Raw genomic sequence first — 15,627 nt, forward strand, 5'->3', positions numbered from 1 at the left:
AACAGCTTATGAATCATGTCATAACAAGCCAATACTGTCCACAGCATAATCGTATCATTTCACTTGCTCATGAATTTTACAATATACTGCCTATAAAGCAAACCAACTCTCGTAACCAAATAGTTTATAAACAAAACTCTCATTGCTCCGATCAAAATACCTATGACATAACAATCAATGACAATTAGGAGGAAAAAATAGTTAATAGAGGGAGCGAAGCTAGAAATTAGAAAGATAAGAACAGGTATGATCTGTGCTGCACGCTAACAAAAGTATAGTTTGGAAAATTAATAATTGACTCAGAATAATGATAAGTATACATTACCATGGTTTCACTTTAAGAATCACACGAGAAAAATATCAAAGTCGAATGAGAGTAATGAAACATCACTCATGGGCATTATTCACGCTCAAGTGCAAGCCAAAGAGGAGGAGGCCCCCAGCATTCCTTCTGAAGACACATGGGGGCCATATTACTCATTAACTAAGAGCAATTATGTCACCTGTATGCCACCAGTCGCAATCAGCTTTTCATTTTATTCTCCCTACTTTTTCTCTTCCCTAGCTCATGACAACTGGTGTCTTAGACTCATGTTTGAGGAAACAGAACAAAATGATCCCGTAGGGGGACCGTCAGAGGAACCATGAACAAGCACAAACACAACTAATTTGCACTTGTGAAATCAGCTGATTAGTATTCTTATATTTGATATGGTTTTCTTAATATATTTAAAAAGAGATGAAAAACATACGAGAACAAAATACCATGTCATGGGTAGTTTAATTGATGCACATAGTCTCAGCACCAAAGATGTGTAGTAAAAAATTTCAAAGAGGAAAACTTGCTCCAAGTCCTGATGAAATTCAAAGCCTAATTCTAATAAATAAAGTACCAAATGGATATATATTTTAAAATGGTATAAATTTCCATTTGAAATACTAATTTATTTCTCCTAAAATCAAATTGTTTATCTTAGAAGTAACAGTTTTTATACATTATTCAGAAAGGATATCACCACTAATTCTATAATGGTTAGCATAACACACACCTTCAGCTGGTTGTTTCAATAATGCATTAACACTACGTTTGGTAGACATAAGTAATTATAATAAAATGAATGATGTAATCTAATGCAATTATAATTATATTCCTATAATTAATTATAAAATAAAAATGTAAGTAATATAATGTAATAATGATTTTATTTTAAACATTAATTTATTTATAGTGTTGGTAATAAATCGTAATAACTGTAATGATTGGTGGTCAAGCGATAGTGGTAATTAAGTGGTAGTAATAAAGTAACATCGGCAGTTAGATAGTGGTGACTAAGTGGGGGTGGTGGTATTAATGGGGATCAAGTAGTAGTGTTGATAGTAATGATAACAATGAAATAAATCAAAATAAATGATAATGAATATATTCAATTTTATATGTAATGATTATTAATTATCATTTCATTATATCAAATTTTTTAACATTACTAAGCGAAATAATCAAGTAATCAAGTGTATAATTATCATAATTATATTATCTATTTGATTACGTAACCTAAGTGTTGCACAAGTGATATGTTAAGGTTATTTGGTCCCACTCAAAACATGGGAACAGAGAGAAGAAGGGCGCAGGTAGAGAGGCCTGAACAAGAAGAAGGCAAATGAACGGCTAAAAATATAGGCGTGGTGAATGTCACTTGAAATGGAAAATTATACCAATTAAGTTTTGTTAATAAGATCGCCTTCCTTGGGCTGGGTAACTCTCAAAGTCATGTTTGGTCAGTAGCCCAGCTTCTGATATTATGTGATAAGGAGATCAGGGTTCTCTCCCTAACTTCACAATCCCTTCCTTCTCAAATACCTTCCCCATGAAAAAAAAATTGCATAAAGCAACGAAGTTCTAGATCTCATCAACCACAAAATTCAGATGCTAAAAATGTCAAATAATAGCCATAAGAGAAGGGAAGCACAATACTAGATAAATCTCAGAGGAGATATTGAAGAGATCTAAATGGCAGGGAGGATAATTAATGATGGTGTTGATTATTAACAAATAAATCTGCCAAACATTAAGAGAGAGAAAGAGAGAGAGAGAGACATTGAACAAGTCACATGAGTTGTGGTGTTAGACATTTACAACAGGTGAACATTAAGTGCTGCAAACTCATTATAGCAAGCTGCAACCTCGTATGAAGTAAAAAATATGGCAAACGTTTATCATATAGGGCTTAATTTCACTAATGGTTGCTTGGAATTGTTACTAAATTTTGGCGCTATCACTTAATTTCAATTTAATGTAAAGTGCTCAGCTTTAATTTGTGTATCAATAAGGTCATTATGCCAAATTAAGTTATAGTCAGATTTCCAATCTGAAGACCAAGTAAGAACTCTAGCAGTTCACCTTTAATTGCACAATTATATTAAAAATAAATAAATAAAATATTGACTACCACATCAGAAATCCAACCGAGTTTCTCTTAAATACGACAATAGTAACCCTATTGAAAACCCATTGAAGTGTGTGATTTTTATGTAATAAAACGATGACATCAAAATTTTAATGATAAGTCTAGTGAAAATGGCTGAATTAAGTACACGACATATAAGGCCAGGTCGGTTCAAGTCAGGTTCCCTAATTTACCTACCCAGGAACCACTCTAACTTAGAAGGCACAAAGATCTAAATTGACGTGTCACTAAAACCAACTTGACCTTACCAATTCAATTCATAGTTAGCTTTGGGTCTCGAGTTAGCTATGCCTAGAGCCTCATTGCACTGCTAGCAGAGAGTAACGGATGCCTGCACCCTGTTCTATTCTTTAACCCTTAAACTTTGGCTAAAGTTAAATTCACCAGATTTGGATCTAAGTTCAGATATTACTCAAAAGAAGACAGAGAGAGAGAGAGAGAAAGGGAGAGAGAGTACTAATCATCATGCCTTCTTTGGATTTCAAAAATTTCAAAATATATATTTTTGTAAACTAAATCTTCAAGACAAGTCAAAATTAATTTTCTGGAACTATAATGAATTTACAAGGCTATTGATGTCCCTTAACATGGCTCAAATGTATGGTTTTTAAACGTGACAAGAAGTGTTGGGTAAATTCTCGAGGCTTTTGTGTATTTGTCATGTAAGGGATAAAAAAGAATCATACCATCTATCTCAAAGAGTAGGGACTAGGGAACAGTCATAGTTGACCACAAGCAGTGCTCCTCCATGCTTAGAATTGCTCCATAAAAAGCCACAACACTCAAATGCAAGTTAAAAATATCATCACCGAGCTACATGCCTGAAAAACTTTACTGCCATGGCAAGCTCACATAGACAAAGGTAATAACAATCTTCTCTCCCTCTTCCGGGCCAGTAACTGCCTAGAATTTCTCAAGCGTATGGGAAGAAAAATCCCAAGGCAGATTATGAGAACAGAAAGCCACAAGTGCCTGAAGTAGAGGGTCAAATAGGATGATATGACAAGCATGCTAAACACTAATGCCCAGAAGATTGCCACAGCAACATCAGCCCTGCGAGAAATTGACAGTACATTCTACATGAGCAACTAACACAAAAGGACATGGATGTAGTCACATTATGAAGATCAGGATACTCATAAGAGGTTTTAGGATGTTCTGATTCTCCTCAATTATAACAGAAAGCAATTAAAATTAATATTTTATTTGAGTCGGCAATAAAAAAAAAAAAGCAACTTTTTACCAATTTCAGTGGCTGGCTAAAATTGTTACCAATGTTAAAGGTTGAGGTTAAATTGATAAAATAATAAGGATTAGCCTTATTATCTTAAAAATAATAATAATAAAACCTGCATAAAATTGGATTAAAATATGCAGAGAGAAAATAACAAAAGATTTATTACCAATAATATTGGCATAAAAAGACATTGATCCTTGAACATTATGCAAATCTCCTCAAAAAAGTCAACCAACATAGCATCCACACAAAAGTTTGGTTCAGTAATTGGGACAGACAATGACTGACCTACTGTAAGTTCAAGCTTCCCCGACCAAAATCGGACTTTCATTTGGATCTCATGGCCCTTAACTGAAGAAAACTTCCAATTATTATGAATAATAATAACATCTCATCTGATAATCTGACATCACCAAATACCCTTTCATCTAAAATATTTCTGAAAGCCTCTTTTAGGAAACTCAGATTACTTTACAAGAACAGTTTCAGTTTAAGAATATAGTGACATCATGAAGTAGGTTTACTGCTTCATGTAAAGTCTCAAAAGTGGGGGAAAAAAAAACTTCTACTGGTTATAGACGAGCGAAAACAACTTGTTCGAGGGAAACAATTTTCTAACTCAAGAGAGAGAGAAGTGTTATATCAGACACAAAATAGTTAAAGCACTGATGCTTGATATACTTTTTGGATTTTTTCCCATCAATTAAGCTTCAGGACACCGTAGCAAAATGGTATCATAGTTCATAGAGTAGAGAAGTTGGAAATGATATGTTAAGAACATTTAACTTGTAAGCTTTTAGCTCAAAAATCTTGGAGGTATTATTTCGCATAATTTACCAACGTTTAAGATATCTAAGTCCCATTTTGGAGCCCTAGGGTAGAAAAGGAATATGAAGTTGTCAGCCTTCCAACTTTTTAATGAACCCTCAAGAGAATGAAAATGGGAACTTCAAGAGTTTATGATACAAGAAAAACAGCAACAATAGTAAAACGCAGCGTAGGGATTAAGTGGTGGGCAAAAGAAATAACAGAACAGTTGAGATTGTTAAGCTGAGCTGTTGTATACAGACACGTGGCAAGTATAGCGAAGATCCGGCGGATGATCAGGCGAGCCTCATGGAAGAATCTGAGAATTAGTTAGATAAATAAGATGTAATTGGTGAGATGTACTCATTCTGATTCTAATGAAAAGTGTGATTCTTCTTCTTTTTCTCTGCTCTTAATCTGTCGATCTCTTTCTTCAGTAAAATTCTTCTATCAGTGGTATCAGAGCTCATCGTTCCTTGGCTATGGCAGAGGGAACCCGTTCCCAGGAATTAGAGAGAAGAGTGATGGCTTTAATGCAAGAGTTTGAAGCAAGGCAGGAAAATTTAAGAAAAGAGGCTGAGCAACGCAATCAAAAGGCAATGGATGATATTAAGGCCTTGCTGGCTGGTCTTAGTTTGCAGAATATGGAGTTGGCAAGTGGAAAAGAATCAGATGGAAGCGCTAGCAGTCAAAATGTGTCTAGCCATAAGATTAGACAATCTTGGGGAAATTCTACTAAATTGGAGTTTCCTCGGTTCAGTGGCGAGGGACTGGAGGGATGGCTCCTAAGGGTGGATTATTTCTTTGAGGTTGCAAATGTTGCCGCAGATGATAGGGTTAAGATGGCTGCTCTGCATTTAGAAGGTAAAGCCCTTCAATGGCATCAAGGGTTCATTAAGGTGAGAGGATCTATAGCTTACCTTGATTGGAGTGCCTATGTGGGAGCTATAACTGCCAGATTTGGTAGTAATGCATTTGAGGATCCATTAGCAGATTTGAGGAACCTTAAACAGGTTAGTTCTCTACAAGATTATCTTGATGCTTTTGATGAGATATATCCTAAAGCTGGCATCCGGGAGGACCAAGCGTTGAGTTTTTTTCTTTCGGGCCTGGTAGATGAACTACAAATGCCAGTAAGAATGTTTAAACCTTCTACTTTGGCTGAGGCCTATTCATTAGCAAGATTGCAAGAGATCACAGTAGCTGCCATTCAAAATAAACCTAAACCTTCAGTTAAACCTGCCAGCTACAATTACCTACCTCTTTCTCGTATTACCACCCAAATCCAAACCCATAAACCCACAATAACAACAACTTCTAGTTCTAGAGAACAATCAGGACTGTTACCACTACCTTCCTTACCTAAACCACCTGCTGTACCTGCCAAAAACTCAAAAATTACTGATAAAGACATGGATGAAAGAAGGGCAAAGGGGTTGTGCTTTTGGTGTGAGGAAAAATATACACCTGCTCATAAATGTAAGAAAAAACAAGCATATGTGATGCAATTAATTACAGAAGAGAATGAAGAAGATGAGGAAAATGAGGATAAGGGAGTTGAGGGTGAAATGGCATCAGATATGCAATTATCTCTCAATGCCATGTGGGGAACACAGGGAACTCAGATTATGAGAATAAAAGGGGAGTGTGGGAAAAGAATGTTGCATGTTCTAGTGGATACAGGAAGTACTCATAACTTTTTGAGTACGAAAATGGCTTCTAAGCTTAAGTGTGAATTGCAAAAAGCTGCTGGAATATCAGTTGAAGTAGCTAATGGGCAACAACTTCAATGTGAGGGCTTCTGTAAGAATTTTACATGGAGCATGCAGGGTTTAGAATTTCATGCAGAAGTATATGTTCTTGCTTTGGATAACTATGACCTAATCTTGGGGGCTCAGTGGCTTTCCACTTTAGGGGAGATATTATGGAATTTTCAGACTATGATGATGACTTTTAAAAGGAAATCTATGCTTTGTGTGTTGCAGGGAGAAACTAAAAAGAAACTTTCAAAAGAGCTTAATAGCTTGATGACTTGCCTTAATGATGATGGATTATTTCACGTGGACGGACGTGAAGCTACTGCTTATCTGTATTCAGTAGCAAGTCAGCAGGAGCAAGTCGAGTTAGAGCAGCAACAGAAATCTTGGCCTGATTTAAATAATCTCTTATTGACTTATAATGATTTGTTTCAGGAGCCAAAGACCTTGCCCCCAAAACGTGTTCATGATCACAGAATTGTTCTCAAAGCAGGATCTTCACCAATTAACATCAGACCATATAAATATGCAGCTGAACAGAAAGATGCAATTGAAGACATGATTGCAGAGATGTTAAAAGCTGGGGTGATAAGGAAACGATTACTAGCCCTTATGCAAGTCGGTTGTGCTTGTAAAGAAAAAACAACACACGGAGATTATGTGTTGATTATAGAGCACTTAACCATGCTCTTGTGAAAGACAAATTTCCTATACGTGATAGAAGAGTTGCTTGATGAACTGGGGCATGCCACTATATTTTCTAAAATCGACTTGCGTTCTGGATATTGGCAAATCAGGATGCATGAGGAAGATATTCCTAAGACAGCTTTCAAGACGCACGAGGGACATTATGAATTCCTAGTTATGCCTTTTGGCTTAACTAATGCCCCTGCAACCTTCCAAAGTCTCATGAATTCAGTTTTTAAGCGATTTTTGAGGAAATTTGTTTTAGTTTTTTTTGATGATATTCTAATATATAGTGAGAACAAAGAGCAGCACCTCCTTCATTTGCAACAAATCCTGCAAGCTATGAGGGATCACCAATTCTTAGCCAGAAGAAGTAAGTGTTTTTTTGGCTTTCTATCAGTGGAGTATTTGGGACATGTTATCTCAGCAAAAGGGGTTCAAACTGATCCATCTAAAATTGAAGTGGTGAGACAATGGCCTAGACCTACCACTCCAAAGCAATTAAGGAGCTTTCTAGGGCTCACAGGGTATTACAGACGTTTTGTCAAAGGCTATGGAGTTCTTGCTAGGCCTTTAACTGAATTACTCAAGACGAATGGGTTCCATTGGTCAAACGAAGCTCAACAGGCCTTTGAATCTCTTAAATTAGCTGTAACTTCTGCTCCTGTTCTCACATTACCAGATTTCTCTCAAGAGTTTGTCATTGAAACAGATGCTTCAAATATTGGTATTGGGGCCGTATTAATGCAATCTGGACATCCGGTAGCTTTTATCAGTAAGGCTTTATCCCTCAAGCATCAATCTCTTTCTACATATGAGAGAGAACTACTTGCAATCTTATTTGCTGTCAAAAAATGGAATCATTACTTGCAAACAAAGCATTTTACTATCTTAACTGACCATCACAGCCTAAAATACCTTTTGGATCAGAAACTTACAACCCCCATTCAGCAAGCTTGGATGGCGAAGCTTATGCATTTTGATTATGATATCAAATATAAGAAGGGTTCTGACAATGCAGTAGCTGATGCTCTGTCAAGATCACCACTACTAGAATTGAATGTATTATCTTCTACACTGCTTCCTTCATCATTATATGGGCAGATTGCAGAAACTTGGGGTAGTGATTCTAATTGCCAACATCTTATAAATGATAAGAAACTTGATTCTACTTCTCATCCATCTTTTCAGTGGCATAATCAACAATTGAGGAGAAAAGGGAAATTAGTGGTGGGTCATAATCCTGAATTAAAGCAACAACTATTGGCTGTGTTCCATGCTTCTGCTACTGGAGGGCACTCGGGTGTAACTGCTACTTTAAAAAAAATATCTTCTCTTGTTTATTGGCCTGGGTTACATCGAGATGTGAGACAATATGTTAGGGATTGTTTTGTCTGTCAGAGATACAAACCAGAGTTGATCATGACACTGTGTTTACTCTGACCCTTGCCTTCCTACCACATTATTCTCTCGACGTAACCATGGATTTTATTGAATGCCTTCCTCTATCTCGTGGTATGACAGTCATTATGGTTGTCGTGAGACAGTTATCCAAATTTGCCCACTTTATTGGCCTCCATCACCCTTTTACTGCTAAAACAGTAGCTATGGCTTTCCTAGATTCTGTATTCAAGATGCACGGACTGCCTCAAACAATTGTGAGTGACAGGGATTCAATTTTTTTGAGTGCATTTTGGAAGGAATTATTTGCTCTTCAAGGGGTTCAATTAAAACTATCCACTGCATATCACCCACAAACGGATGGGCGATGCAAGTGGTAAATAGATGCCTTGAGTTACCTCGGTGTATGACAGAGATTTGCACTCGTGGGCTCGGTGGTTACCCTTGGCTCAATTTTGGTACAATACTTCACATCACTCCACTATTCGTATGTCTCCATTTGATGCCCTTTATGGAATTCCACCTCCTATACACCTACCTTATTTTCCAGGTGATTCAAAAATTGCTGCAGTAGACATTTTTTTAAGGGATCGAGAAAGTGCTTTATCTATTCTAAAGTTTCACTTGGATAAAGCTAGGCATCTAATGAAAACTCAAGCTGATAAGGGTCGAGTAAATAGAGAATTTGCAGTGGGAGATTGGGTATTTCTTAAATTGCAGCCTTATAGACAACTTTCTATTCGGAAGATACATCATAAGTTCCAAACAAAGTATTTTGTGAAATTCCAGATCACTGAAAGCATTGTTGCTGTAGACTACCGTCTCAATCTACATTCTGAAGACCAGATCCACAATGTCATCCATGTTTCTCAACTTAAACGTGCATCGGCTTTGTATCGCTAGTCCTACCTTACCACCACGTGTCTCACATCCAAGATGCTTATCCACAAGCTATTTTGGATCGTCGGATGGTGAAGAGGCATAATGCAGCTGCCACTAAACACTTAATCCATTCGCGAGGTCTTTCACCTGCTGATGCATCGTGGGAATATCTTTGATGAGTTCTGAGCAAGGTTTCCTACATTCCTTGAGGACAAGGAATCTGATGGGAGGGGTAGTTGATACAAGAAAAACAGCAACAATAGTAAAACGCAGCGTAGGGATTAAGTGGTGGGCAAAAGAAATAACAGAACAGTTGAGATTGTTAAGCTGAGCTGTTGTATACAGACACGTGGCAAGTATAGCGAAGATCCGGCGGATGATCAGGCGAGCCTCATGGAAGAATCTGAGAATTAGTTAGATAAATAAGATGTAATTGGTGAGATGTACTCATTCTGATTCTAATGAAAAGTGTGATTCTTCTTCTTTTTCTCTGCTCTTAATCTGTCGATCTCTTTCTTCAGTAAAATTCTTCTATCAGTTTAAGGGCACAATTCCCAATCAGCACTCCACTAACCCCTAAGAGTCGGCCAACATGTTACAAATTAAACCAGACATCAGTTCACGTAACTCGAATTCCTAGTAAAACTAAACATGGCATCTATAGAACCTCTCTGCTTAAAATTATAATCGAAATTTTGCTAGTAGGTAAACAAAAATGGATCTCATTAGAGAGAAACAAAATGCAGTGTCACAAAATTGAAGAACTGTACCATACCAATTGTGAATTACAATTGGGATGTCCTAGTCATACAGAAACCCCAGCTCAAACTGCATATTTCACGATCGCAATGTCAATAATCACAAACAAAGAAAAAAAAGAGAGAACCCATTCGTACGTATTAGATACACAATGCCCACACCAGTACCTAAGCCTACGCTGGTGTCAACTTTTGGAGGAAAACATTCTAAAATCTTAAAAGCACCAAAAATCCCTGGTTTGAGGCATGATCAAGTACACAGCAATTGGACTTCTGATTATAGAGCATGGAATTTTCCAATTATAAAAGATTAAAAACAACAAAAATCAAATAGTAAAAGAGAAAATAGAGAGAGTTACCAAGAACTGATATGGGGTTTGGGAGAGAAGACAGTGAGAGCAGAATACTTGTGCTGGGATCGGATCTGGTAATCTCTAAGTTGCTCAACAAGCTTAGACCGAGTTATCATATCTTGCTAAAGTCTGCCCTTTCTCCGATAAAAAATTACAGACAGCTGCAAGATTTTGAAGCTGGAATTGTGGTGCTCGATCTGAGCCTAATCATTGATAAAGTAAAATTTCAATTTTACGGTTTTGGTTTGGGGTTGAGATCAAGAAAAAAAAAAAATCAATTTTAAAGAAGAGAGAGAGGGAAAACGCAGAAACGAAGCAACCAACCACTGAAATTCGCTCGCTTTTACTATGCCTGGGTTTTCGTTGGAGTGCCTGCCTGGACGATCTCGACCCGTATCCAATTTTGGGTCGGTTGGATAACCCGTTTTCTTAGATAATTATTTTTTTTTCTTATCTTATTTATATATTAAGATCAACTTAGATATTTGCTAAAAAAAATCAGCTTAGATATATATTAATTGAATTCATGACATTTATTTATTTATTCATATTTGAATAAATTGAAAATTAAATTTATCACTCAATGATGTAAATTATGTAAATGTTTGTAACATCAACTTATACTACTCCAATAATTTTTAATTAATTATAAAATCTTATAAAGTAAAAATTGTGAAAATAAAGATTTTAAAATTAAGTTGTAATATAATCGTGATTATATTGTTTATTTAATTATATTATTTAGTAATAAAAAAATTTAATATAATAAAATTATGATTATATCATGTAACCAATTATATTTAAAAATAACGTTGCATATAGAATTGAATGTAATAATTATTACTTATTTTTATTTTATTCATTTATTATCAATAATATTATCATCACACTATCTAACTATCACTTCTTGATTATCACTTTACTATTATAACTGCTACCATTATTCAGCCATTGTTAGTACTACTATTTTCACCTTATCATCACCACTTAATTATCACTAACACTCAATCATTAATCACTTTAATCATTACTGCTTATTATTAACACTATAAAAAAAATTAAATATTAAAAAAAATATTATTATATTATATTATTTGTATTTTTATTTACAATCAAACGCATTTAGATTTCATTATAATTGATGATATTGTATTAAATTAAGATTTACTAAACATAGCCTTAATGAATTTTGATAATAAATTATTAATTTTTTTTTTAATTCAAATGGTTTCGTTTTGTTAGTTGTGTGTGAAATTAAAAGGAAATGTTATAAGTTATTATATTGATCATATATAAAATCTAACGATTAACAAAGAATTTAAAAAAAGAAAAAAAGAAAAAGAAAGAAGAAATTAAGAATGGAAACGAGAGAGAGAGAGATAGAGCGTTTAATACCCATTCAATCGATAAAAATAGCAGAAAATAATAACAATGGATTCTCTAATTCATCCTCTCAATCTGTTTCTCCTTCCAATCATTCCTCTGGCAAAGAGGTTTGTCCCTTGATTTCGCTGCTTTTTTTTCCCATTTATTTATTTTTCTTTCCTTTTCTTTTTGCAACTCATAATACATTGCTAAGCTTTCATATTAATGTTTTGTGATTCATTATCATTGAGACGGGTTTTTAATTTAATTTGAATCTCATCCTTAAAAGCACTCAATTGAGTTATTCCACAATTTGAATCGTTTCTTATAAAGATCAAGCTTCATGTGGGCTTGTTGAAAATATAAACTAGTTTTGAATTTGGATCGATAGATTTGAATTAAAGGAAGTCAGATTTGAATTAAAGGAAGTCTTATTGAAGTTGATTTTTTGGTAAATAAATGGGATTTTCTTGGATGTTTATGCAGGCATTATGCAAAGTGATTCGTAGCTGGGCTTCAAAAAAGTTCATGACAGGATGGTTTAACTCTTCTCTACCTGATGATATATGACATTCGTTTTCCCCTCCTATTCAATTCTAATTCTAATTCTAATTTTTGCATGGTACACAAACACAATGTGTTTCTTAAACTTGAAGTTTTGCATTTTCCCCAAATCTCATGAATACACGTATCAGGTTATCAATTAACTTATATAACCTCCTCTGGGCACTTCACAATTTTACTGAATTCTCAGCCTTTGCACGCTAAATATACATGCTTCATACTTACATCACAAGGAGTAGATCCCACCTGAATAGTGGATCCCAATTTATGTAAATTAGTGGAGTAATTTAGCTAGTATATGTTCTGATAATATTTTAATGAGTTTGGTAAATGAATAGCTAGTATTTGGTGTTGTTTTGCAGTGTAATTTTACTTCCTATAGCCATCACATTCTGTGTCACCTGGTGGTTTATCTGTTTTGTGGATGGAATCTTCTCTCCAATCTATACTCATCTAGGAATCAATGTATTTGGTTAGTGCATTATCTTCTCTAATCTATTACATTTTCATCCTCCATTGTTTTTTTTGTTCTGAACAACTCTTGAACTTATTTTGCAGGCTTTGGATTTGTGACTTCCATGACTTTTGTATTCCTGATTGGTGTGTTCATGTCTTCATGGTTGGGAGCCTCTCTTCTTAATTTGGGAGAATGGTTTATCAAGAAAATGCCTCTTATTAGCTATATTTACTCCGCCTCTAAACAAATCAGTGCTGCGATATCACCAGGTGAGTATCATATTCATATCAACTTATTGCTATATTCCCAGTTTTAGCATTTACAGGTCTATTGTTTCAAAGAGAGCTTTCTGGTGCAGATCAGACCTCCAATGCCTTCAAGGAAGTAGCCATCATAAGACATCCACGTAATGGAGAATACGCATTTGGTTTCATCACATCAACTGTTATTCTTCGTGGACGACTGGGTACAGAGGAACTCTGCTCCATTTATGTGCCTACAAATCACCTTTATCTTGGAGACATCTTCCTCATCAGCTCAAAGGATATCCTAAGGCCTAATCTCTCTGTCCGAGAAGGAATTGGTGAGAGTTTTACACCAAAGTAAAACAAGCATATCTATTAGTAGTTCAATAAAATAGGAAACCACCATTTAGCTAGTAGCACAGAACAAAATATAAAATAGTAATGCGGCTTTTGGCTTTTCATGTGATGCAGAAATTGTCATCTCAGGAGGAATGTCGATACCTAAGATACTGACTACACTGGATGCACAGGCCATTGGAGCAGCAAGACTCGGCAAATTCGTAATTCCACCGGTATAGTTGCGGTCCCTATGCATGGATGAGTCTTTGACAGGCTTATTCTTCCTGATATAAAAGAGCCAAGGCATTCCAAATGAGCTGCAGGACTTGTGAATTTTATTTCATAAGCCTATTTCCTTATAAAAAATAATTCTTTTTTTTTAATTTTTATTTTCAAATAAATTTTTTATTTTCAAATAAATTTTTTATTTTTTGTAAAAAATATAAAATTTGTCAATAATAAAAAATAATTTTTTTAATTTAAAAATTTTAAAATATTAATCTTCTTTTATAATTAAAAAAAATAAATCTTCATAAAATAGATTGCAAAACTTATTTTACTTCTAAAATTTTTAATATATATTATTTACTTATTTAATATTTTCGGAAATAATTATTTAATTTTAATTATTACAGTATAATTTTCTCAATAAAGAAAGTAAATATTTTTTATTTTTAGAAAGTAAGACTTCTGTTATAATGAAAAATAATTTAAAAATATTTTTAAAATCTTAATTAAATTTTTTAAAATTATTTTTAAAAAATTATCCTAATTTTCCATAAGCGAATGAATTCTAGGTTGTAATCATTCACCATTGAAATAAGAGGTAAAGGAAAAGAGCTTTCTAATATTAAAATAAGGAATTTATAAATAATTTTGTATTCATTACCGTGGGCAAGAAATCCGTTGTCATCTAGCAGTTAGAATGTCTGACTTAGAAGACCCGAGGTTTTACTTACTGTTCTCGGAACATGTTACTTCTCTAAAATGGAAATGAGACTCATCTCCATAATATATAAAATAACTGTAAATATATAAATGTGTAATATTTCTCAATGCACCTGAAATATTTTATAAATTTCATAGAAGACACAAGTTCGATTTCTGGCAGCAAAGTTAATCAATTTTTACATGCCCTTCAAATGCACCACAACTCAGTGAACCTACAAATATTGTTACCATCTTCGAACGAGAAATTAACCCACAATACAATTGGGTTAATTAAATTGTTCAAGTAATAAATTTTCTAATTAAATTGTAGAGGAAAGATTTTGTATTTAAAAACAAAGCTCAATGTTAGAACATTTTTGTAATTAACCCAAAATACATTTGGGCATTTGGATTGGCTATTCATATTTTACCAGCATAAGCAGCCCGGTTATGCAGTTTACATTAATTCACCTGGAAAACAATCCTAGTGGTTTTACATGCCACGAGTTTCACTTTAGTTTAAACGGTCAAAGAACTTCGACTCTTCACATGAGCTTCAAGCTTCTCATATTGTATCTGAAGATGAGAATACATCAGATTTATTAAAAATCAACTCTCCTCCTGAAGAATTATATAGCCCTTTCCTAAATGGAAGACTTTCAGAGAGCAATATTCTGCTCTCAAATTTAGGGGGCAAATAATGCTTCCTGCAAGATCAACAGCAAAATGCAAAAATATCCAAAACCTATTATCCCAATCCACTAAAGGTCTAAAGCAACTCATTAACCGTTAAGGGCGGAGAGCATGGCCCCAGTTGCAGTTGGTATTACCATCTGCCAACCAGGCCCTTCGAGGGGGATTGAGCTATTTTCTTTGTCATCTACTTGCATCCAATCAGGTCACTGCGATCCAATACCCTTTCCAAATCCTCATCACTAATTTCTGTCTGTATCAACTTGTCTTCAGCAGTTTCTTCATCTTGGAGCAGTGCTAGTAGGTCCTCTTCCTAAAATTTTAGTAAGAAAATCCACTAATGCAATCAAATAAAACTGTTGGAGTTGATGAGATTTAGTTGGTAAAACTCTATGTGTACAAGTAAAGAAATAGCCATACCCAAGCATTGTGCAAGTATGGGCTATGTTAACTAAAGAAAGCATTCTTTCCATATAAAAGGGAGAGAGTGCTGCTGCTGGAAAGAGTGAGAGACCTGCTGATAGAAATAGAGAGTGTGCAGAGAAAACTTGAGAGGGCTAGAAAGAGTGTTTTGAGAGAGCTTGCAAAATGTGGAAGAAAAGAAAGAAAAAAGCTTTAAATTTGTGTTTGTAAATCCTCTGCTTTTAGTAATGAATTTATGTCTTTTCTCTTCTACTTGTTATAGCA

General features: G+C 34.7%; 1 protein-coding gene and 1 pseudogene across 1 annotated transcript; both read left to right on the forward strand.

The window, feature by feature from the left end:
- The first annotated feature begins 4,991 nt into the window (after positions 1 to 4,991).
- On the forward strand, positions 4,992 to 9,257 carry LOC131174680 (uncharacterized; annotated as a pseudogene).
- Positions 9,258 to 11,673: 2,416 nt separating this feature from the next.
- Positions 11,674 to 13,693, forward strand: LOC110634326 (protein LIKE COV 3). The gene is made up of 6 exons (XM_021783273.2): positions 11,674 to 11,840; positions 12,199 to 12,251; positions 12,639 to 12,748; positions 12,835 to 13,002; positions 13,092 to 13,316; positions 13,450 to 13,693. The coding sequence occupies exons 1-6, from the start codon at positions 11,706 to 11,708 to the stop codon at positions 13,554 to 13,556; spliced, it is 798 nt and encodes a 265-aa protein (XP_021638965.2). The 5' UTR covers positions 11,674 to 11,705; the 3' UTR covers positions 13,557 to 13,693.
- The last annotated feature ends 1,934 nt before the right edge of the window (positions 13,694 to 15,627 follow it).

This window comes from Hevea brasiliensis, chromosome 16 (assembly GCF_030052815.1).
Source record: "Hevea brasiliensis isolate MT/VB/25A 57/8 chromosome 16, ASM3005281v1, whole genome shotgun sequence".
NCBI lineage: Eukaryota > Viridiplantae > Streptophyta > Magnoliopsida > Malpighiales > Euphorbiaceae > Hevea > Hevea brasiliensis.

What these genes read in the sequence shown, in the direction of transcription:
- LOC110634326 (XM_021783273.2), top strand. Translation starts at nt 11,706, where the DNA reads ATGGAAACGAGAGAGAGAGAGATAGAGCGTTTAATACCCATTCAATCG. An exon ending in AAAAAGTTCATGACAGGATG is followed by an intron (nt 12,252 to 12,638) that starts GTTTAACTCTTC and finishes GTTGTTTTGCAG; the next exon opens with TGTAATTTTACTTCCTATAG. An exon ending in TCTAGGAATCAATGTATTTG is followed by an intron (nt 12,749 to 12,834) that starts GTTAGTGCATTA and finishes CTTATTTTGCAG; the next exon opens with GCTTTGGATTTGTGACTTCC.